This window comes from Anser anser (genome assembly GCF_964211835.1).
Source record: "Anser anser genome assembly, chromosome: 4".
In the NCBI taxonomy this organism is placed as follows: Eukaryota; Metazoa; Chordata; class Aves; order Anseriformes; family Anatidae; genus Anser; species Anser anser.
Genome location: NC_139724.1, coordinates 27,228,852 through 27,252,282, shown reverse-complemented (window position 1 = coordinate 27,252,282; position 23,431 = coordinate 27,228,852). Strand labels below are relative to the sequence as shown.

Sequence of the window (23,431 nt, the reverse complement as noted above, 5' to 3'; positions counted from 1 at the left end):
TGCGCGTAATCACTTTGATTTCGTGCAGCTGCAAGATAAAGAAATGGCGGATTACCGCACCCAGCTGGTCTAGAAAAACAAGAGCAAAGGCACGTACGCAAGGCTTGTCTGGGAACTCTTGTGAGAAATCCCAGGCAATTAGAAACAATGATAGTAGAGGGCATACTGCCCTGGGAGTTATAGTTAGATTAGAAGGGGGAACTAGCGGATAGAAGAATGCGGAACTAACAGATAGGGCAGTAGATGACGCTTACCAATAAGGAGCTTGGCTTTTGCAATATGTATGAGCTAATTATCCTGTACACGATAAAAGACAATAGAGCTATCCATTAAAGTTGAAGCATACTTAACACTCATATTGAGCGTTTGTGTCTTCCCTCCGTCGACAACAAATGGCGCCCGAACAGGGACCCTTGCTGGACGAGGACCCGAAACGAGTAAGCCGGTCTTAGTCGACGGAGAAAAAGGGAAAGCCGGTTCTGACTACGTAACCCGGACTCCGGAGTACAAGATTGGGGCGAGCAGAAGGCGACTCGGGAAGAGCGCCCGGGACGAGCCCATAGTGGGTCCCGCCGGAACGCCGCGAATAGAAGCTTTACACGGGGGCAACGGCACCGTAAGTAAGAATGGAGAAACAAGCGGCAGTTGATTTACTTAAGTGCTTTTTAGAAAAGCGTAAGACGCCAGATATAGATTGTCATAAAGAATTACAGGGGTTAGTGGCCTATGGGGTGGCGAAGGGTTGCTTTATTAACCCCGACACATTGTTTGAGGAGGATGAGTGGCGTAAGTTTGGAGATATATTGTTTGAGGAAATGATTAGTGAAAATAAGACGGCTAAGAAGCTGGCAAAGCCGTGGCGGGCTGTTACGAATGCTCTAACAATACATCGGGTAGAACAGAAAGTGGCAGCTGCTGCAACAGAGCGGCTGGGAAAAACGTTGAGGGCGGATGAAGAGGCCAATCCGTACCCCCTCCCTCCATCGGTTCAACAATTTACCATGAAGGCACCTGGGGGGTGGGGAGAGGGGGTACAACCCAGTGCATCTCCTTTTCCCTCGGAGACCTCTGAGGGAGAAGGGACAGATCAGGGAAAAAATAAGAATCCGTTTCTGACAGATATGCGGCTGGAATCAGGGGGGTCGGAGAGAGCAGGACTCTGGGCGAAAATAGCAGGGGAGGCGTTACGTGAAGGTGATGTGGGGGCAGCGACAGAGCTTGTAGGCGCCTTCCCCGTGGTGTATTCTCCACCAGACGCCCAGGGCCAGATAACTGTTACTATGACAAATCTGGACTGGAAAATACTGACCCAATTGCGTGCCACGGTAAATGAGTCAGGAATACGTGGGGAGCCAACGAAACAGATGTTAGACTATCTGTGGTCCACTAACGTGTTGCTCCCCGGCGACATTCGTAATATCATGAAACTAATACTGACGCAGCATCAGATCCTGCTGTTTAATGCCCATTGGCAATCAGCTTGTCAGGAGGCAGTTGCGGTGCAGCGTCAGCCCGGAGATCCATTATACGGGGTCACGCTGGATGAGCTTTTGGGGGTCGGTGCATACAATCGCTTGGAGGCCCAGGCCCTAATGGGGCCGGATAAGGCAAAAGCGGCCATGACGCTAGCTAGGAGAGCACTGGACCAAATTAGGGAGCCTGGAGGAATGCCCTCCTATATGTCCATCAAGCAAGGGCGAGACGAAGCGTTTGGAACATTTATTGATAGGGTTGCCGCAGCTATACAGGTAGCTGGGTTACCCGAATATCTCAAAGGCCCTATTCTTAAACAATGCGCCCTTCAAAATTGTAATCAAACCTCTCGAAATGTTCTAAATACGCTGCCCAGTACCTGGACTATAGAAGAGGCTCTTGATCGATTGTCGCGGATACCGATAGGTTCGCAGGCGCTATTGGTTGATGCTATCCGAAAGGTAGGGGAAAGTATTACTCAGGGACTGCAGGCTAGTCAGTCGCAGGTATTCGCCGCCCTTGCCCCCCTGCAAAGTGGAAAAGGACCTCACTCGTCGAGAAGACCTGCACTACGCTGCTATCGGTGTGGCATCGCGGGTCATATGAAGAGGCAATGTGGGACGGCTAATGTGTGGTGTCCCTCTTGCCAATCTAATACGCACAATGAAACCGCTTGCCAAAAGAAGACACAGGGAAACGGAAAGCCCAGCGGGAACCGCCGCCCCGCGATGACACAAAAAGCGGCTTTTCCCTCGGCGGTCTCAACAACGATGGAACCTCCAGCGGGGACGAATCCTTTCACCTCCAACCAGCCACCAGAGGGAGCCTGGGGATTGGACTTGGCAACCGCAGTAAATGTGACTTTGATGGACAATAAGCCTGTTGGGGTGAAAACAGGCGTTATGGGACCTGTAAAAATTAATAATGAGCCTGTTGGAGCACTTCTGATTGGAAGGTCATCGGCGACATTAAATGGGGCTTTAGTGTTAACAGGACTTATTGATAAGGACTTTACTGGGGAGATACAAATTATGGTATCAGCCATGTTCCCTCCGCTACATATACCGAAGGGAACTCGATTGGCTCAATTGGTGCCTTTGCCACACTTGACTGAAAATGTTCCCCCACTACATAATCAACCACGAGGATCGAGAGCGTTTGGATCGACGGGAGGAATGGCGATGTTGACAATAGGATTGAGACAGAATGTGACCTCTCACACAAGGGGGTTCGAAGCTAATAGCAGCTATTGCGGGTACAACGACACCACCAACACCACCATGGGGGCATACGGGAACGAGTCAAGCACATGGCCAAGGCAAACTGCTAAGGCCTTACCACCTGGTATATTCCTGATCTGTGGAGATCGAGCCTGGCAGGGGATTCCAGCAAATGCACACGGTGGGCCGTGCTATTTGGGGCGCCTGACCCTGTTTGCCCCTGATCTACATAGTCAAGAGCTGCGAAACATTACTCGACAATGGAAACGCCGGACGAGACGCAGTCTAAAAACCTTGGGGAGTGACTGTGATGATCAGGTCGAGCTCTGGGGTCCAGCCGAAAGATTCTTTTCGGCGGCACTTGTGCCTGGAGTGGCGGTAGCTCATGCTATGGCTAGTCTTGGGAAACTAGCTTGTTGGGCTGTAAAACAAGCAAATGTGACTACGCAGATTCTCACAGAAATGGCCCAGGACCTGGACAGTCTGCGACACGCTGTATTACAGAACAGAGCGGCGATCGATTTTCTGCTACTGGCACAGGGCCATGGATGTGAAGAGCTCGAAGGAATGTGCTGTTTTAATCTCTCGGACCACGGCGAATCAATCCACGAGCAGCTGAAATGGCTGAGAGACCACACCAAGAAGATAGTGGTCCAGAATAATTGGCTTGATGAACTATTTGCAAGTTGGTTTGGGAACATGGGAGGCTGGATATTGGGTCTAATAAAAGAAGGGCTACGCTTATTGCTAATAATCGTTTTAATCGTAGTAGCAGCGCGAGTAGTATTTAGTTGTCTAACAAAAAGGCTCGAGCAACTAACAAGTAAGGTTTTTCTAGCACAAAATAAAAACGGGGGAATTGTTGAGGACTGGCTCGCTGCGCGTAATCACTTTGATTTCGTGCAGCTGCAAGATAAAGAAATGGCGGATTACCGCACCCAGCTGGTCTAGAAAAACAAGAGCAAAGGCACGTACGCAAGGCTTGTCTGGGAACTCTTGTGAGAAATCCCAGGCAATTAGAAACAATGATAGTAGAGGGCATACTGCCCTGGGAGTTATAGTTAGATTAGAAGGGGGAACTAGCGGATAGAAGAATGCGGAACTAACAGATAGGGCAGTAGATGACGCTTACCAATAAGGAGCTTGGCTTTTGCAATATGTATGAGCTAATTATCCTGTACACGATAAAAGACAATAGAGCTATCCATTAAAGTTGAAGCATACTTAACACTCATATTGAGCGTTTGTGTCTTCCCTCCGTCGACAACACATCTTCAGACCTAATTCAGTTAACTGTCTCTATCTTCCTGATTCTGTCTTGCAGTTTTACCTGGGCAAGATATTACTTATATTAAGTGGTAATCATCAGCTCTCATAGCAGACTTACAGGTCATTTCCGAGACCTAAGACCAGTAATAAAACTTTCAGCAGGCAATGACAGATGGAAATCATTAATGTCTCATTTCTGAATGAAATTTGGAGAAACTTACAAAAATCTTACCCAAGTTTTCACTATGAAATTTGAGCATATATAATATATCTGATGAGAAATTACAGTTCTGTTCCCCAAAGCAACCTTTTCCAACTACTAGTGAACAGAGATTAGGCAGAAACAAATTGCAAGCTACCCATGTATCACTGAAAACAGTAACATTGCATGAGTATCAACCCAAATATGGCAGTAAAACAAGACCTACACTACTCATAGATTAGACATGATTTTGAGAAGAGATGAATAAATGCATACAATCGACCACATGCTGCTAAAAAGAAAAATTCTTATTTTACTAGAGTTAATTATAACATTTAAACTGAGTCAAACCTAATCAAAGCATCTGAGTCACTCAAGTCTCACTTTCACAGAATGCTCCCAAAATTTGTCTTTCAAAACAAGATTTTTTTTTTAAGCTTAAAGATGTTCATATCTGGCTTAAATTTTCTAATTGGAATTATTTTAAATGATTATCCTAGCAGCCTGGATTTCTTGTGGACCTGATGCTGAAATAGCTCTGTTTTATACACCAAATCAGTATGTTCAAAGTCAATGTGTTTCAGCAAGAAAGAAGCAACATGAACTACAGATTACAGGATCTATCTTGTAAAAAGTAAAAACAAACAAACAAAATACACACACAAAAAAAAACAAACAACAACAACAACGCAGTGTTATAGAGCAGGCTCTATAACCTTGCTCTTTATGGCACACAATCTTTTATCTGTTCTGCTTATTCTCCCAGACATTCACTATGAAAACAGTTTAGAATTAAATTTCTCCTTCCTTCAAAGCTTGATGAAGGAAACAGTCCCTTCTATTTTCCCATCTCTGAAAGCAATGATATGATCATAATTACTGAAGATTGTATTCTAAGACAGCAGACCAAGATAAAATTGCTCTTGCCAGTTTGTCAATATCCAAATTTAGACCATACTTATTTTTAAAACACATACGCATCCAAGTCGTTAGACTACACACAATTGTTCAAGGAGACTCACACTCCACAGAAAAAGGAAAACTCAACCCTTTCATCTAAGCATCAACCAAAACTGAATCATATTAGAAAGGGGCAAGAATATTTCTATGTAATTGTAGCACTTTCTTTTTTTTTTTTTATGTACATGGAAATTGTGAAAAACTACAACCAGAAAGAACTGAAGGAATAAAAGGATGGAAAAATGAGTAAAGAGAGAAAACACACTAATTTTTAAATTACATGCTGTAAGTACTGCTCAAGTCACTTACTACCATTATCTCAGGTTCCACTTTATTATCTAATCTTACCTTCAAATGACTCCCTATACAGGACAATATTTGGATGTTTCATGTTGGCCAACACAGCAACTTCTCTCCTTGATTCTTCTCTCTCCTTATTTGACATCTTCAAAAGGAAGATAATGATTTTTGAGGACAGGAATACAAAAACAATAAATCAGTAATTAATACTATCACTCACCTTAGAGATGTTAATTTCTTTAATAACATATTGTTGGCTATTTTCTTTAGCTTTGACAAGAATTGCTTTCCCAAAGGATCCTTCTCCGATTTTTTGCACTTTAATATACTTATCCATAGTTATCTTCTTAAGGCATCTTTATTCAAGCACTAGGCAAAAAACACAAAACAGATTTAGTTAGCTGTAATTAGTCTTCCAGCCTAACAAGGAGTTACATTTCTTTTTTTCTTTTTAAACTAAAATGTCAACTAATTTGTCTCTTCAGTTGCATCAGTTGCTTTGTAGTTCTTCTGTAAACTAGCCACTCATCTCAATTCTATTTTTGTACAGTTTTTTCAGTTGGTGTAGAAAAAGGGCTGCATTGCTAGAACTGCTACAATCCTTCACCTCAACAGACAGTACGTAAGAAAAAAAAGGGTGCATATAATCTTTAAATGAAGCAAGCAGTTAGTGGCTATAATTACTGATTTAGCTGGCAAGGGGACATCATATAGCACTATAGCATCTGGTTAACAATCTTTTGTTCAACTTTACTTGGGAAAGTACGCTAGGAGGGGAAAAATTCCTCCTTGTTAATTCTTAAGAAGCACTAAACCCAGTATTTTGGATATTACTCACTATAGTAAAGCCAAAAATACTAAATTCAAGATATTCCCAGTCAAGTTTAGAATCATTATTGAATATAGAAATGTATAACCTTAATTCTGACTGAAAACTTACATTTTCTATCCATATTACATAGAAAATGCGTTCATTACAAAATGGTGCAAGTCAGTATTTTTAATATACTCTCTCACTACTTGGACTAGCTTTTGAGATTAAACTGCATTATGTAGTGGAATGCTGATGGCATTTCAAGTTCTATGTTAAGAATATTTTGGTAAAAATAAGATACTAGCAAGCTGCATGTGGAACAACTATCACATCTCATTACTAGCTAATCACCAGAAATATAAAGGAAAGATGCTAAGCAATATAGTGACCAGGGGAAATGAAAGTGAATGGAATGGAGTCAAAACCACAAGCTTTCTAATACACTTCCATTAAGATGGAAGTGATCCAAATGATATTTAACTGAACAAATTTAAGAGAAGCAATAATCAACCAGAGAAACAGTGCAATAAAGCCCTTAGTGAATTTAATAGAAGTAGACTCTATCGAGCCAACTTCACATCTCTCTTTTAAATATGATTTCATCTTGACAACTTATACAGCTAATCTATAGGAGCTTCTGCAAAGCATTTCATTAGGTGAATGACAAAAAAACCAACAACAAACAAACAAACCACCAATAATCACAAAGATGGGAACTGGGACAAGACCTGTAATGGGGTCAGGGAAGAAGAAGAAAGTAGCTAGCACGAAACCAACAGGTAGCACAGCAGTACCTCTTCCAAGCAAAGCTCCTGAGGAATCCTCTTACTTTCCCTAATAATTCTGGAAGGGGGCAGTGAAGGGGCATGTGGGATGTTTTCACGCAAAACTTGCAGAGGACTCAAAGTTAAAGGTATAGCCAATACCAGGAAGAGTGAGGAGAGCGGAGAGAATTGGCCCAAACGGAAGACCAAAGTGATAAGTATCAAGACAAATTCCTGGCTGACTAAAAGGCCATCTCTCACACAGCAACAGAACCTCCCATGCCCTGAGGACTGTAAGTGGAAGGAGACAGAAGGCGTTTAAGGTTTTTTGCATCCAGGCATCACCTGAGAGCACTGACAGCACTTGGCAGTGCTGCAGCCACCCTCCTTCCAGCAGGCCTTACTAGCTGCCATCCACGCACACCTTACACGAGGCTTTCCCCGTGGGGTGGGAACATTTATTTCTGTCAAAGAATTACCACACAGCAGGCACGGCGGCTGCTGGAGTGTCAGGAAAACGAGGGCTCCATGCCATGGAAGCAGACTGAAAAGAAGAAGCTCGGTAGAGCAAAAAGAAAGCCAAATTAAGCCAAATGAACTAATCAGCGACAAACAGGAGACACAGGAGAACTTAATCTTTACCGCAAGATTGGGAATGGGAAGAAAGCAGGATTAAGGGTAAGCAGGAAGGAAAATCAGGGGAAACGGCGGGCCTGCGACTCTCCCTCCCCCGGATGTGAAAGATGCCTCAGTGGGAAAACCGGCTTGTAAGAAAACTCGAGTGTTAACATTCTTATTAACCTCTGGGCAGCAGCAAAGCACGCTGGGTCGGACACGGCTTGAATTTCAGACGGCTTTATTAAATTCGCTAGGTCTGAACAGGGGCTGCGCGGCGTGAGCGGGACGAGCAGCGGCGGCACCGCCCCGCGGCACCTCACTGAGGGGGGGTGGGGGCGACGGCACGGCGCCAGCCGCCGAGCCGAGCCGAGCCCCGCCGAAGGGAGCCGAGCGCTGCCGAGTCATGCCGAAGGGAGCCGAGCCCCCCAGCCCAGCCCGCCGCCGCCCCCCCCACAACTGGCACCAGGATGAGGGGCGCGGCCGGGACCCCGCAGCGCCCGGCGGCACGGACCGGCACGGACCGGACCGGACCCGACCCGACCCGACCGGCTGAGTCCCGCAGCGCCCCTCACGCCCATCCCGTCCCATCGCCGCTCACCTCCCGCCGCTGCCGCAGCCGCTCAACCCACCGTGGCTCCCGCCCCGCGCCCCGCCCCCTCAGCGCTCATTGGCGGGCGGGCCCGGCGGCTCCGCTCCCATTGGCCGAGAGGGGGCAGCACGCTCGTTAGCCCCAGCGCCGCTTCACCCGGGCGACGCGCTCGGGCGAGGGGGGGGGGGAGCGCACCGGGGGCAGCCGGCGGGCGGGGGCAGCCGGCGGGCGGGGGCAGCCCCAAGCCGCGGGCAGCCCCAAGCCGCGCCTCGCGCAGGCGGCGCCGCCGTTACCACCGGGGAACTCGACGGCCGCTGCCAGGCCCCGCCCCCTCGCTGCTGCGCCAACCGGAAGTCGCCCGGAGCCCCAGGCCCCGGGGGCGGGGCTAGGAACGAGGGGCGACCGTTGGCGGCCGGTGGGGGCCGTTGGGCCGGGTACCGCGCGCGGCGGGAGGATGCGGCAGCGCCTGCTGGGCAGGTAGGGCCGGGAGCGGGGCTGGGGGCGGCCCGCTGCGTCCTGCCGGGCCCTGCGGCGGCTGAGGGGGAGCCTGGTGGCGGCGGCCCGCAGGCCGGCGGTGTGCCCGCCCGCCAGCGTCCCGGCCGGCGCGGTGCGGTGCGGTGCGGCGGGGCTGGGTGTCGCGCTGCCGCCTGCCGCTCCGTTCGCGCTGCAAGCGGGCAGCTGCGAGCGGGGAGAGCTTAGTGCTGCCGGGGTGTGCTCGCCGTCGGGTGATGAATGTGCTGTGTCACACTTCGAGGTGCCGAATTAGGCGCAGAGGAGGCCTGAACGACGAATTAAAAATGTGCCTGGTGCTCAGCTTAAATACGAAGTTAAGCACTAGTATTAAAAGTGGTTTAGGAAAGATGTGCCAAAATGGAATGCATTTCCAATCCCTCTTGGTACTTGCACCTCGTTCTTAGGGTGGTCGGACCTCAAAGTTCACAGCACAGAGTTTGTGAGAGAAATTGAGTTCGTGCTTATTGAAGCGTTAGGTGCACTGGTACTTCCTGGCTCTCAGTTCTCCCCTTTTGGTGGCCCTGCGGTGGATTTTCTGTTCTGGGTCCCTTAGCAACGTGGATGCTTCTCGGCAAAACCAGCTACTGGAATGGAAAGGCATGCTGGTGTGACAGGTTCGAAAGCACCTAGTTGTCAATGCGATTTGTCTATTTTAACAAACTTGAGTGTTCTGTAATGCAGAGTTTAAACAGTGCATTTGTGTACTGTAGGATGCTTACCTGCAAAGTAAAATAAGAATACCCAGAGACTAACTGGCACTATCATTTTTTCTAAGGCAGAGCAGTTAAATGGTCTAAGATTTTTAAACTTGACGTCTCTGGTTGGCAGGCAGACATAAACTTGCTGCTCAGTACTCTGGGCTGTCGAAATGGGGAGCGTTCTGCTCTGGGGAAACTGCAGCTAGCTTCAGACTCACAGCCTGAAACAAAATGACTTTGCATGTATCTGCAGCACTTGTGGAAATACACCGTATGTTGTGCCCTGCAAAATGGAGCTTTTGTTTGCTTCCATACATACTGACATATTGCTGGTATGTCTGTCCTTTAAATTCTTTGCTTAGCAGTAGTAGATGTTGTGCACGACGTGTGTTGCAATACTTCTAGAAACGTATTTTCACTGGTCTATGGAGCTCCATGTCTGATTGTTTTTGCAATCTCTATGGTATCCTGTTTATGAGTGGCTTACAGTACTACTATTCTGTCTGGGGTGCATACTTGCAAGTTAAAATAATCCTGGGGTCATTTTTTAATCCCTTCTCTCTATCTGTACTTTTAATATTGACTTCTAATAAGAACAAGCCTATCCAAATCCTCAGCCAGGAAGGGCCTTTGCAGCAGTTGGTCTTCACTGTTCATGAACGCATTGCTCAGAGCCTTATTTTATGAGTTGCTTATTTTCTGAGTTTGCCTGCATTTTTCTCTCATGGCAGTATTTGTACTTCATCTTGTGCTCTTTTTCCACTTAATGTTTGTCACAAACTGATGTTTCAGGAACCTGCAAGTGAGAATCCACTGTGAGCTGGTTATTCTATGCACAGCTGGGTCCAGCTGAGTGGTTTACTTCTTCTCGGATTCACTCAATAAGCACTTCTGATGTGATGTGTTGTTTTGTTTTTCCCATTTTGCTTTGGGGTTTTGGGGTTGTGTGTGTGTTGTAATTTAGTATTTGAATAGCAGAGCTGCATCGGTTGAATGTGAGCACTGAAGCTGGGACAGCCATTCCAAGCTGACAAACGTTGCCAAAGGGCATTCTAGGAACATTCTGTATTTTTTCCTCCCCTTACTTATGTGACTTTGTGTGCACATGGATAGGTGTTACTGTGCAGTTGAGTTCTCAGGGTCAATTCTCACAATCGTCTGGCAGTAGGGATATTTGTAACTTGGTCATAATTAAAAAAAAAAAAAGTGAAAGTTCTCCTGTTAAAGAAATTTATGCCAACTCAGGTTGTTTAAAGAGTGAATTTCCTAGTTCTCAGACTCCAGGTTGCCTGTTCCTCAACTCCTTGCTCTGTCACCTCATTGGCAGCAGCTGTAACCACCTGCACGAGGTCAGCAGTGGTAGTGGTCTTGCACTTTGAGTCTGCCTGTACACCCTCCCTGCTCATTTTCCCCAAACACCTCAACTTTACACCTGCCTGCTTCTCGTGGCATAGCCCTGGCAGGCAGCTCAGCAGCACCCAGCTGCTTGCTCACTCTCCCCAGCTGGGATGGGGAGAGAGAATCAGAAAGCTAAGTGTGAGAACTCATGGGTTGAGGTAAGGACAGTTCACGAGGTAAAGCCCAGCCGGGCCCCACTGGCTGCTTCCCACCGGCAGGCAGGTGCCAGCTGCTCCAGGCCAGCAGGGCTCCTCACACAGGGCGGCTTCTCAGAGAGACAAACAGTGTCACCCCCTTCCTCCTCCTCGGCCCCAGCTGTCATCGCTGAGCGTGAGGCCGGGCGGTGTGGGACATCCCTTTGGGCAGCCTGGGCCAGCTGTCCTGGCTGGGTCCCCTCCAGCTCCTGGGGCAGGCTCCTCTGTGCAAGCTGCTCTGCAACAGCTGAACATCCGCGTGCTGTCACCACTATTTTCATCAAAAGTCCAAAACACAGCATTGTGTGAGCCTCTACAAAGAAAAATAACTATCCCAGCCAGCATTGTGATAGTGCTGTGAAAGCGAGTTCTCAAATCTATGCTCTCTGCATCAATCCCTCTTCTATATCATACCTGAAAATGCAGATTTTGCGTTGGCTAATTTCCTTAAGCTTTTCAGGTGTCAGGCCATCTCTTTACCTGTGCTTGTATGAGTTATGCTGCTCCAGACTTTGCTGCATAGTACTTGCGCTTTTTCACGGTCCTTCAGTAGCCTCTGCTGAAGATGCTCAGAGTATTAGAAAGTTGACAATTACAAACCTTCATAGCTATTTAACGTGAAACTTGTTTTTGAATACTGGAAGCCTTTTTAAAAATCATCTGTGCGAATGATTAGACAAAGCAACATTCACTTAAACAGTGTCTAATAGAGCGTTGTAAAAATACCCGTTTGGGAGATTTTCCTCCTTTTTAAAAGGTAGAAACAAAAAACAACCTAACTTTGAGATAACTTTCTAGATGTTCAACTTTTTCATTTGTTTTGCATTTTGCTTAGGCTTTCTAGTTACAGAAATAGACTCTGTGCTCTACTTTGGGAGGGTAAGGAGGAACAGTGAATGAAACGTGAATCATGTTCTGTCCTATAGCACAGATCCTTTGGTAAGGACAACCCTCATGGTTACTTTTTTCTTTATTTTTTTATGGTTTTGATAACTTCTTAAAAGTTAATAAAAGAGACTACTGAAGTGTAGATTCTGAATGTTCATACCACAATATAATCTATCAAAGAAGCATTTCCTAATTCAAATAGTGAAAATGTAATTTCACTTCAGTGATACCTTTAAGTTACAGATACAGTTATCAAGGTGACTTAATATTTTGACATCCTGCCAGTTAAAATTCAAGTACTCCTTTTCCTGAACAATAATATTGTTTGAGTTCCTTCCCCTCTTATCTCCAAGTTAGTACTCTCTGCCAGATTTGTTGGGTTTTGATGTTTATCTGTAGTACTTGATCTACTGCAGCTTTTCCCATGAGGTTTCTGTTATTAATGTGTTTCCTATGTACCCGTTGGGGAAAAAAATGCAGTTCCCTGTATGCTTCCAAACGCTAACTCTGAAAAGTGAATCTACAGATTTTGAAAGGGGTAGTATTAGGAAGAGGAAAAAAAAAGTTTTTCAATCACTAGTTGACTTTCAGCTGCTAGTTTTGTGTAAAACTTCTCATATTGAACATAACAAGGACAAGGAAATGATTAAAATTATTATCGGTATTACAGACTTAGCAGTTTCCTTCTGTTTTATGCTAAGATATGAGTATTCTCTTAAATTACCCAACAAGGTCCATAAATCTGCAGAACACTTAAAGAGACCTAATGACCAGTACACTAAGTATTCATGTTATTACCACAGGTACAAAAATCTCAATGTTTATTCCTCCTTAACAAATTAAATCTATATATATATATCTTAATAAACTTAATCTGTGAACCCGGTGAACTGATCTCATCTTTGTGGTTGTGTAATGCACGTTGAAGATAACTGACCTGGTGTACTCCATTAATGAGAAGTGTTGCAGTAAAGTATTGCTGAATCTTTTATTTTCCTGTAACTTTTCAAAATTAAAAATCTCTGAAGAAGACAGTTTCTTTCTCCCCTCCTAAAATAGCCACTTGGATTCTTGCTTTTAACTTGCTACCACTGTTTAACAGTAAGAATTTCCCTTTAGACTCTCCTGCCAAAAACCTGTCTTCCATTTGTAGACCCTGCTGAAGTCAGCATAATTTTAGAATTAGCCGTACCTGCCAGCTAAGCTTCACACCGGGAGAGGGGAACTTACTGTGTGTTCGGAGCTGTTAACACACTTGGTGTAGTGAATACTTGACTTCTGGTGGTGTCTGTGCCGCTGAGGTTTCACAGCTTTTCTTTTCCTTTTTTTTTTTTAAGGTGGATGAGTCTCCTGTGGCTAGTCTGTGTATTCTTATTAAAAAACAGAAACAAACAATGTTCTTATTAATGTCAGAGGTTCAAGGGTCTCTCAACCATTTTTTACACCATCCTTTGAAGAAGACCAGAATGGTAATAAGTAACTGGCAGAAATACTGTACTGACAGAAGTCACCTGATTTTTGTGTAGTTAGAGGCAGGAAGGGCAGCCGTCAGCTAGATCCAGGTGGTGGCTGCAGATCCCTTCAGTCCTTCCTAACACCGCTGCTTAAGAGAATGCAGAGCAAGAAAGAGCAAGCTTATTGTCAGGGCTCCTCGCCTTGAAGTATGAACCTGTCTGCTGGGTGTAACAAGAAGAAAGTAACCCTACTCCCCATGTTTTTTCTCTTTTTTGGTGGCTGAAGACGTCATTTCTTACCATTGTACACCTCAGTAGCTGGTGTTTCTTCACCTGTTTCAAGTTTGAAAATCAGTACTAGGGAAAGGCAGGGATCCAGAGGGAGTAAGTACACAAGAACCACCAGGGGTCCCCACATGCTTTCACATAAGCAGTGGTTGTATGCCTGTGCTGTATTTTGGAAGACTGTACAATTTTGCCTTGATCTCAGGTGGTTAAGTGTGTTTATGAAGAAATTGGAATTCTGTACAAAGACCTACAAGTCTGTGGTAGCGGCTATTGTCAAGGTGCTCAGCTGAACTGGGAATAGGAGTGCTTTTTCAGATTCCAATTTGACAATCCTGAAGTGTAATTTTGCCTCTCAAGAATGAATACTTCTCACGCGCTTCTCGTTCTCCTGGAGTCAGTGCTCTGATACGCTCTTTGTCTTGGCTCACATAGCCTTTTTCTTCTGTGATGGCATCTGATTTCCTTTCTGTTAGAGTTTGAGTTTCTTTTACTTCCTTGAGTACTTTCAGATCATTCGGATATAAAAGCAAAATTATCTGAAAAGCACTTAACTCAGGTGTGACCCTGAACTTAGGAATCTCTGCACATAGCTAAGGACTGTCTGGTGCATTTCTCTAAAAAGATGAAAGTAGTATAAATACCAGGGCTTCTGGTAGTCCTGGTGTTGTGTAAAAAAAGCTCTGCTCTGTTTCTGGACCCCTCAGATAATTGCAACACAAGTTCACATTCAGAAGGAACAAAATCTTATAAAGATGTACAGAGAAGATTGCACACTGTTGCTGGCCATTTTCATCCAACAGATAACAAATATCATGGCCAAGGACTCACCAGACAAACGTTATGTTGTCTGCAACGGAAACCACAGTCAGAGTTCCTGCACTTGAAAAATGAAGTATGGGTTTTACTCTTCAGTTGTCCTAATGAACTTTAGTGCTGCTCTCATCTGAATGTGGTCACAAGAAGAATACGAGTGATGATTTTTTTTCTTCTAAGAGGTCTCTCCAACTCTTCTTTCCTAGGGAGAATATTTTCAGCTGTAGGTACTGAACCATTAGTTTAAAAAGTAATGCCGTGGCAGGGGTTTGGAGCTAGATGATCTTTAAGGTCCCTTCCAACCCAAGCTCTTCTATGACCTTACATGTATTTTAGGCTTGCAGCAAAGTGGCAGCTAAGAACACAGTGGTTTGGTTGTGTTTTTTTTTTTTCCCACAACTTGGCTGAGGATCAGTACTTGCCTGTGAAGCTTAAACTTTTGAGTTATATTTGCTTTTATATTTAGTTTCATGCTTAGATTATGTTTTTTTTAGTGTTTGTTTTTATTTAAAAAAAGAAGACCTCATTTAGCTGCTTATTACTGTGTCTGTGGGAGATTACTCTTTGGTTCTGCTAGTGGAGATTTTTCTAATGCACCAGTAAATGAGATGAGGTGAGTAAGTGTAAATCTGAGTATTCAGCTATTTTTATTTGAAAGCAATTGAAGAGTATGCACATCAGTAATTTGATTGTGAAAGAAGCAGTCCCTTCCATCAAGCAGGCTGAAGTCTTTGTGCCAGGTGGTAAAACTCCTCAGCTGTCCCATCTCTGGGTAGCTGCAGCCTTAGGGGTTGACATTTTAGAGTGGCGATGAAGTAGCTCTGAATTCTTTGTGCAAACCCAAGTCAATACCCTTAATGTTTGGAATCATATGACTGGAAGCATGACTTCAGTATGCAGCCAGTAAACAAGCTGGCAGTTCTCAGTATTTTTAAGCTGAGAAGATAAAAGGTGCTATAAAATGAGTATTTATTATTGATAATGCTTTTGGGAAGATCAGATCCAGTGGTGATACTCTGTATTGGTATGTATCAATAAAGTGGAAAAACTTTTTAGACTTGTTATATTAAGCTTTCATAACTAAACTGTTCGTAAAGCGTACTAAGATTTAGCAGAATCTAGAAATCGGGTCTGAATGTTTTGTAGTTACAGTTTAAAAAAAAAAAAAAGAAGGTACTATATTCCTGCTTTACAAGTACTATCTTTTTCATATTGTTTTCTCTTCGTGTTTCTGTGCTTCTCCTTGCTTTCTTTTTTAAAGAACACTTGAGTTTGTGTCTTCTGCCATCAACATGACTTTTATTCTAGAAATAGCTGTGGATAAAACTGCAACAAGCTCTCTATATGTATATTTTTGGAAATTTACTTTTTCTCTTCTATTCCAAGAGTACCTGCTATATAAATTGAGTTAGATGCTTTTTAATAACTCTGTATTTTTTTTAACTCAAGTAACCTCAGTTAACTGACTGTACTCCTTTGACTTTATTTTTTTTTTTTAAGTATGACCAAAAATTTGAGAGATCCTTTCTCACTGTGTGGCTGCAATAGGAGCTGTCCCGATCCTGAGACTTTTTAAATTAGTTCCACTTTTTTTTTTCTGAATGCCACTGTGGAAGGCAGTCATCTGTGTATTTGCTTTTGTAAAGTTACCATGTGCATTCCCTAATTTTTAACAATTTGGCTTCTTGAGTATCTGTGAGGACTTTTTTCTCTGCTAACTTGAGCAAATTCAGGAAAACTGTCATTTCTCTTGTCCTCCCTTCCATTTTGGGTTTGAAGTGTATGACTTCTGAGCCTTCCTGTTTATGTATAAAGGAATAGTTTGCTAGTTATATATATATATATATATAACTATATATATATATATATAAAATACAGTGCAAAATTCCTCACAATTCATTCACCTTTTTCCAAAACTGAAGTTCAGAAGCTGAATGATGCTGTTATTTTGTTCACCTCTTTTTACATGACAGGCAATGTAAGTAAATGGAGGCTATGTATACTGGATCTGCAGTGGAAATGGGAATATAATCTTGATGCTGATGAGGCTAAGGATAAAAGTATGAGCCCAGCTTAGCCTTTGTTTTAAAACTGTTGTGAAAGGTTTATTTCTGAACTCATTTTTTTCTGAAGGGTGCACTTTTTTAAAAAAACAACAACAAAAATGCAGACAGTACAGTATTTTTAATAAATGCAATATGAAAGGTTTAGAATTCAATATTCCAAGATGTTCTTGACTGCTTCAACCTTTTAGACAGTTGTTTTGATATATACATATGTGTATATATGTGTATATATATATATATGCATACACACGCTTTATGTTAATATTTGAATTTAGGTGTAGGTGCCTGTCATATTGCTCTTTACCTGCTCTTAAAGTATATGGGATTTTTTTATATCTCAATTTTTTTTATATATTTAAAAGGATATGTATAAAATTCCTGACTACTTCGTATTAAATACCACTTCTGAACGCTCTTACCAGGTAAAACCTATTAAATCCTGTTTTTCTTCCAAAAACTTTCAGCAAATGATTCCTATTGGTACCACTGCATTTCACCTATTCTAGAACATGTTCTTATATGTAAAGAAAGATCGCATTCTAAATTTTTATTTTACCTGCCTTTGTTTTATGTCTGCATAGCACTTCTCACTGGGTACTGTCCTCATGTCAGTTTTGGAGGAATTTATGCATGAGTTTGGTCATATGACTGACTTCTGTTCAGCTCTTAGCTGTTTGTACTGAACAGAAAAAATGATTATTACAATGAGTTGGGGGTTATCAGGATTTTTCCGAGTGTGGGAAAGAGCTCTTCTGTTAACAAGATCATTTTTCAACACTATATGGTGTTCTATGGTTGATTCTTATTATAAAAAAGAAAAGCAGCAGCTTTTTCTTTCAGCTATTTAAAGCAGGTTTGGAATCTAGCTTTGAGTTCTCACCCACCCCCTTCTACTCGTCCCAGGACAATAAAAAGTTAAAATGTCTTTTGTTTCCTGCCCTTTGAGATACAGAAAAGTGTTCTTATGTATTTATGGGGCAACGGAGAACATACCAGAGGTTTACAGATTATGCAAATTGCCCGACAACAAACGTCCTGTAAATCAAATTTCTTACTGTCCTAGTCCATCTTCTCCAGAGACACTTCACTGCACTGCAAGTGATTCCCTCAGCTGACTCGCTTCTCTGCTTGACCTTTCCTTTGTAGGGCTTGAAAGATAAGCAGGATGTCTGGTGTTTGAGGACAAGAAAAACGCCTGAGGTCCTGAACTGTATGGAAAACTAATAGCTTTATATGCTTTGTGGACTATACATGTAGCTGTTTCTGTGCTGTTCCCCTTTACCAGTGTAGTTCCTGTTTGTGCTGTACTTAATTACATCTTGCACAATTTGCTATACCTGGATGCTCATTGCTCTCTTCCCTCTCCTTAGTTGTAGCAGGTGAGATACACTGTTCTATTTTTTTTTGTGTAATGATTTTTTTTTTCTCATTTGTTTTTAATTGTTTTAGTGTCAGAGGCTTCTCTGTTAGCTTGCTTTGTAGAAGAGTTTTGATGGATCAGGACATCCTGGAAGTATGTTAGTATGGCTGAGTGTAGTTGCACCTTTTTCCTGTTACACTCTTTTCGCAGAAGACTTGGGTATATGTGTGGGATTGAATTCTTTGTTTCAAGAGCTCCCTGATTGTTGCTTAGATTTTCTTTCTTTATTCTTACAGCGCATTATTTCTCTACTTTTTTTTTTTCAAAGAGTCTGAAAGATTTTTGAGTTTGTTTTCTGTCTGAACCATACTATGCATGAAAACTATGACGCATCATAAAAATGCGGAGTGTAATACCTTTAGTGTTCTCATAAACCCTCTATCTTGCATTGTTAAAGTAATCTAGGCTGGAAAAAAAAAGTTTAAATACTTAGGGCAACTAGTAGTTGCTGGAAATCAGGCATGGTTTATTTTATTTAGTTTTTCAGGGTATTGGGCTTCACTGGCATTCAGATGATACCTTGTTTCCCTGCTTGAAGTTTCTCTTCAGTAACCCCATCTTTCCCCCACTTGCCTTTTAGTGTCCATTTGGATAGGGCAGGGAATCCGCGGGCTGAATCTGACCGTATAAAACAGCAGGCTGTCTGGTTCATTGCCTCTGCTCTGTTCTCCCTCTCTACAACTCTGTAAGCATTTGTGCAGGCTGCTGTGTGTGAATGCAGTCTTCCAGCATCCACAAAAGATAATCCCCACTGGCCTGGGTTGGGCATGAGTCTGGTTCTCCTCTGGCAGCTGTAGCCACAAAAAAACTCCCGGCTGGCTCCTCCTTCCCTTTCTTATTGCTGTTCTCAGCAGTCTGCTTTGGAGGAGGAGTGTGCTTGCTCTGTCCACACCCTCTGCTTCCTTGGGCAGGGCAGACCTTCTGCATGCTATAACAGTATTTTAAGGTCACATGAGCATGCGCTTTTAAATTGACTCCGACACTGAACACAGCTCGAGGTGGTGCATCCCTAACTTTGTGTCCCAGTTTGTTAAACAAGCCCTTCTCTTAAAGGCACACAAGAAAATCTGTTGTGTGTTGACCTCAGCTGTCATCCCCACGCTCTTAATTGCAGGTGGAGGTGGCGGGCAAGCTAGTGACTGACGTGCTCTCAACAAGTAAAACTTCAGTCCTGTGTGAAGCTTATTGAGCTCTGACTTTCTGATGGCCTTCATTTCCCGCCTTTGGTGCGTGCTGCTGGAAGGCAGTAATCTGTAACACCATGTCAGGTACGAAGCAGTTGAGGACCTGACTTAGGGAATGCAGAGAAAGAACGTACAACTCTTAATCTTGGTTAGGGTGCTCGGCAGGAATGGTTTGGGTGTCACAGCTTCTGCTGGCTTGCTGAAGAGGTCTGTCAGCAGCAGTATGTCTGCAGCAGGAGACATGGTATTTCAAAACCAGCAGAGAAGGCCTGTGATACCATGCCATGCCATGTAACTGGAGGCACGTATGTGCCGGAGGAGTTGGCATGCAGGACTCCTCATGGTATGCTTGGTCTGGCTCTGGGACGTCTGTTGGTTTTGTCTGTCAGTTTCTGACTGATTGAATGTTCTAGTCTGTTGTAGACCAGGTTCAAAGCATTTTCTCGGTTATTGGAAGGTTTAATACCTCTAATGCACTGCTCTGACATTTCTGCAAAGTTATTAAACAGACCTCCAAAAGGAGAGTTATGTCCCTTACTATGAATAGCAGGCTTGTGGTAAGATTAACTGAAGTTGTGGAGCTCAATATAAAGGAATTTTTATTTTTATATTTCATATTTTTATTATTTTATATTTATTTTAAATATATGAAAGAGAGACAATGTTCTTCCTTCATTGTGGAGATAGGTGACAATGCAGGGAGTGCATACACATCTAGCAAGTCCAAAAGTTCTCAGTTCAGCTCTGCTGTATGTCTTCCATTTATGATAGTACCCAACTGATCCAGGCAGAGTGATGTTAACAGAAGTTTCTGTAAGCATAATAGCAAAATAGTTGGACTGCTTATGATCTGACCTCTTCTGGTATGTTCTTTGTAGGTACTGTATGGGAAGGCCAAAATTACTGTGTGACAACTTGTATCTATTGCATCATTCTAAATGTAGCTTCTGAATAAATTATCACAATCTGATATATTTTGGGGAAAATGGAGATGCTTCCAGGTGTAAGCAGATGTATTTTCAATCAGGATCTGCTTCATCATATGATAGTGTGAAATTTTCTTGGCTGTCCATTAAGGAGCTTTTCTCAGTGCCTGTAAAATCGTAAGAAGAATCCTCACACAGGTATGAAAGAAATGTGTTTGAAGAGAGAGCATGTTTTAAATTGTAAATATTCTGAACAGTTTTTTAAGGGAGTGAGAATGGTCAAACCAAAGGGATTTGTTTTGACCAATAGTAGATCTCTAGGGAAGAGTTTAAGAAGAGAATAAGCATACACACTTGTCTCTTGGCCTCCAGTATTCCTACCAGAGCTGTTGTCTTTGATAGCTTTTCATGTTTTTTTTCTTCCTCCTCGTCTTTTCCTCTGGTATTGTCTTCCATGTCACATCTTTCCAGACTGAAGAGCCCTGATCCATTTTGTTGCCCTGTAGAAGGAAACTTATTTTGTACTCTGTAATCAGTGTGATCTTTTGTAACCTGTTCTAGCTCTTCTGTAGTCCTTTTGGACTTCTGGCAGTACGAAGTTCTCTCTTGTACTTGATAGTACTTTGTATCTGATTAATTTGGGGACTGCTGGTGCATGTTAAGCTCTTTCTTGTAACTGTACCACTTCATTTGGGAATGGTAGTAGTCCCATCAGAACCCCTAGGGTAAGTTAGGATTGGTTCTGTTCCCTCCCTCTCCTCCCTACCTGCAATGTGACTCAATTCGTGGTTATCAGTAGAGAGTTTTATCTTATGTTATCACCCAGCTGCTCAGTGCTGACAGTTCTGTCCCCAGCTACCCTGCAAACTTTGTCACTTTACTTTTCACCTCTCTTCAGTAACTTGTTTGTTCTTTAGAGGGCTAAGCTGTTTGCCAATAGGAGAAAGCTGTTTGACCTCTGCTAATAACTCTTGACATTGGCCAACCAGTTCAGCTCTACTTCACAAGGCTCAACAGCTGGGTAGAGGAGAGAGATCGGAATTAGAAGTCCTATAATCTATTTTTAGAGCTGCCAGCTGGCTGGATGTTTATGGTGCATATAGCCTTGTAGCAGTTACAGTGAATGGTTAGAGAATGTGAGGATGAGCAGAGGAAACAGTGCATAAGGAAAAGATCCGGAGGGAGATGGAGGGCCATCTCCTTTGTTTGGAGGGAATGAAATTTTCTTATTGCTGAAAAGGTACATGATGCTTTAGTGTAATGTACTGCATGTGAATATAAAATATTTTGTAAAAATGATACAGTCATTGCTAAAATGGTCTTAATTATAAACTCCCTTGCCAATTATATCTTTTTTAGGAAAGCAATACTAGAAAATGTGCAGATTTTTGGAAAGACAGGAGCCTGATAGCTCTTAATTAGATGGGGTGAATGAAATAGATGCTTTTCAAGCACCCAACTGAGTGAAAATACTGTGCTCAGGAAGGTATGTGATGAAGATTGAACCTCATTCATACCTCCCCGTTACTGCTGCAAATCCGACTTAGTGTAGAAATTTGGAGAAGGGAAAGCTTTATCTTACAAGCTGAGTTGTCTAAAGACAACTGCCAGAATGTTTTTGGTGGTGTTCCTTGTTGAGTTGTCCTCTGCATTTGTTTAAAGGAAGCCTTTCTGTTTTGGAAGCAAAGACCCTGACTGTGAAGGAAGCAACTGCATAGTTACATGTCATTTCAGAGGTTGGGCTGTTGCATGCTAATAAAGGTATGACCATGCTTGAGAAATGACAAGCACAAGACTTTCTTTGGAAAGATAAGAGCATGGAATCAAGGTGTGGTCACAACATACCCCTTCCTCCCACCCTGATCGTGAAGTAATTTCTATGGTTTTCACTTTGCAAGGCAGAGGAGGAATACGTCTTGGTCTGTGAAAGCCTGGTGTGTTCAGTCTTCTGCAGAACTTGCTACCAAATGTGCAAAACCATCTGCTGCCTTTTCCTGATTATGTACAAAGGTATATATGTATGGGTTTTGAAAGCTTTACGTAGACAGAAGATTCTGAAAGGTTTTCCACTCAAATATTTCTGCTTTTCTCTGCAAAAGAATGTGAACAATTGTGTTCAAGGGACTACAACTTCGGAGTGAAACAAGTGGTAGGTTAAGGAGACGTATTACAAAAATACCGTGACTAAAGATTCTCACTTTTTAATCTAAAAATTGACTGGATTTTGTACCAGCTCCATGGCGCAGTGCACATTTGTATGTATTGGGTATGTGCATTCCAACCACATTTACTGAAAGTAAAATACTTTCGTGATGATATCATTAAAATAAGGAGATTCCCAAGAAAGGGGATGACGAAGTATCATCCTATTAAATATCAAAGGACTTGTGTAAAATATTGTGTATAATATTCTGTATTACTGCTACATTTTTGTAACTTTTAGTACTGTAATCTTAATACTGTTTTATTTTTCATGTAAACTTACCAGTTGTTTCTGTGTTTTCAAATATAAAATAATTCATTTTCTTTATGCAGGTTATAAAGCAGCTAAATGGAGTCTGAGCAGCTGTTTCACAGAGGCTACTATCGAAACAGTTACAACAGTATAACTAGTGCAAGCAGCGATGAGGAGCTTTTAGATGGAGCAGGTGTAATTATGGACTTTCAGACGTCTGAAGATGACAATCTCTTGGATGGTGATGCATCAATTGGTAAGTTAATTTTATCTTTAAAATTTCTATGGGTTGCGTGTGGTTTTAGTTTTTTAAATAAATAAAAACAGTCCTTTTTCATAACAACTTAAAATTTCCCTTTAACTGTTCTGTCCTCCAAAAGGATGCTTTAGAGTTGAAAGTGGTTGAGAATTTTCCTGTGTGCTTGCCTCACAGTTGCATTGTATGGGATAACTTCTTATATGAGGCAGATAGTAACTTCTGTCAAATGACCAACTTGCTGTCAAGTAGGGGAAAGATGATTATTCTACAGCTACCTGCTTTTTCTTAGTTGTAATAGGATTTCTGAAGTCTTATGGTCTTTAATGTTCCCTTTGTGCAGAAATCAGCAGTCTTCTCTAATTGTTACATCTAGAGAAAAATCTGTTTTCTGCTAGATTTGGCTTCAAGTCTGTAAAACAGGCAAAAACCTGACAAGCAGAGGTGACGTTAGAAGCAGTGCAAAATGTCGAGAGTTGAATTTTTGGCTAAGTGAAAAGTTGCAAAGAGAAGAGCACTGGCAAAAACATGCAAGTAATACAAAGAAAAAAGAACTGGGAAGCTCTCCCTCTATTTTTTCATAAATGAAGTAGTTAATGGAGTGAAAGCTTTAATGTTGTCTTAACAATGGTCAAAGAGCAGAACAGAAAGGAAGGAAAGGAAGTAATT

General features: G+C 42.7%; 3 protein-coding genes across 19 annotated transcripts in view; 2 read left to right on the top strand and 1 right to left on the bottom strand.

Annotated features, from left to right (window-relative positions):
- The window catches only part of NEK1 (NIMA related kinase 1), a 47,491-nt gene extending 39,132 nt beyond the window's left edge, over positions 1-8,359 (bottom strand). For 6 of the 16 annotated variants that reach the window (XM_083833556.1, XM_083833568.1, XM_083833570.1 and 3 more), the window contains exons 1-3: positions 8,219-8,359; positions 5,645-5,793; positions 5,473-5,569 (exon numbers count right to left, since the gene is read on the bottom strand). In XM_083833556.1, the coding sequence (XP_083689682.1) occupies positions 5,473-5,569; positions 5,645-5,761 (214 nt within the window). In that variant the 5' untranslated portion in view covers positions 5,762-5,793; positions 8,219-8,359. Of the gene's footprint in view, positions 1-5,472; positions 5,570-5,644; positions 5,794-7,032; positions 7,290-7,644; positions 7,670-7,803; positions 8,020-8,218 lie in introns of those variants that run through there. The other 10 variants (XM_083833571.1, XM_083833560.1, XM_083833559.1 and 7 more) reach the window with 6 other exon arrangements.
- LOC310898445 (uncharacterized protein) lies at positions 6-3,927 on the top strand. The gene is made up of 2 exons (XM_083833584.1): positions 6-1,556; positions 1,935-3,927. The coding sequence occupies exons 1-2, from the start codon at positions 627-629 to the stop codon at positions 3,642-3,644; spliced, it is 2,640 nt and encodes an 879-aa protein (XP_083689710.1). The 5' UTR covers positions 6-626; the 3' UTR covers positions 3,645-3,927.
- A 188-nt stretch (positions 8,360-8,547) lies between the features above and the next one.
- The window catches only part of CLCN3 (chloride voltage-gated channel 3), a 61,758-nt gene continuing 46,874 nt past the window's right edge, over positions 8,548-23,431 (top strand). For both annotated transcript variants that reach the window (XM_083833587.1, XM_083833585.1), the window contains exons 1-2: positions 8,548-8,686; positions 22,587-22,762. In XM_083833587.1, the coding sequence (XP_083689713.1) occupies positions 22,603-22,762 (160 nt within the window). In that variant the 5' untranslated portion in view covers positions 8,548-8,686; positions 22,587-22,602. The remainder of the gene's footprint in view (positions 8,687-22,586; positions 22,763-23,431) is intronic.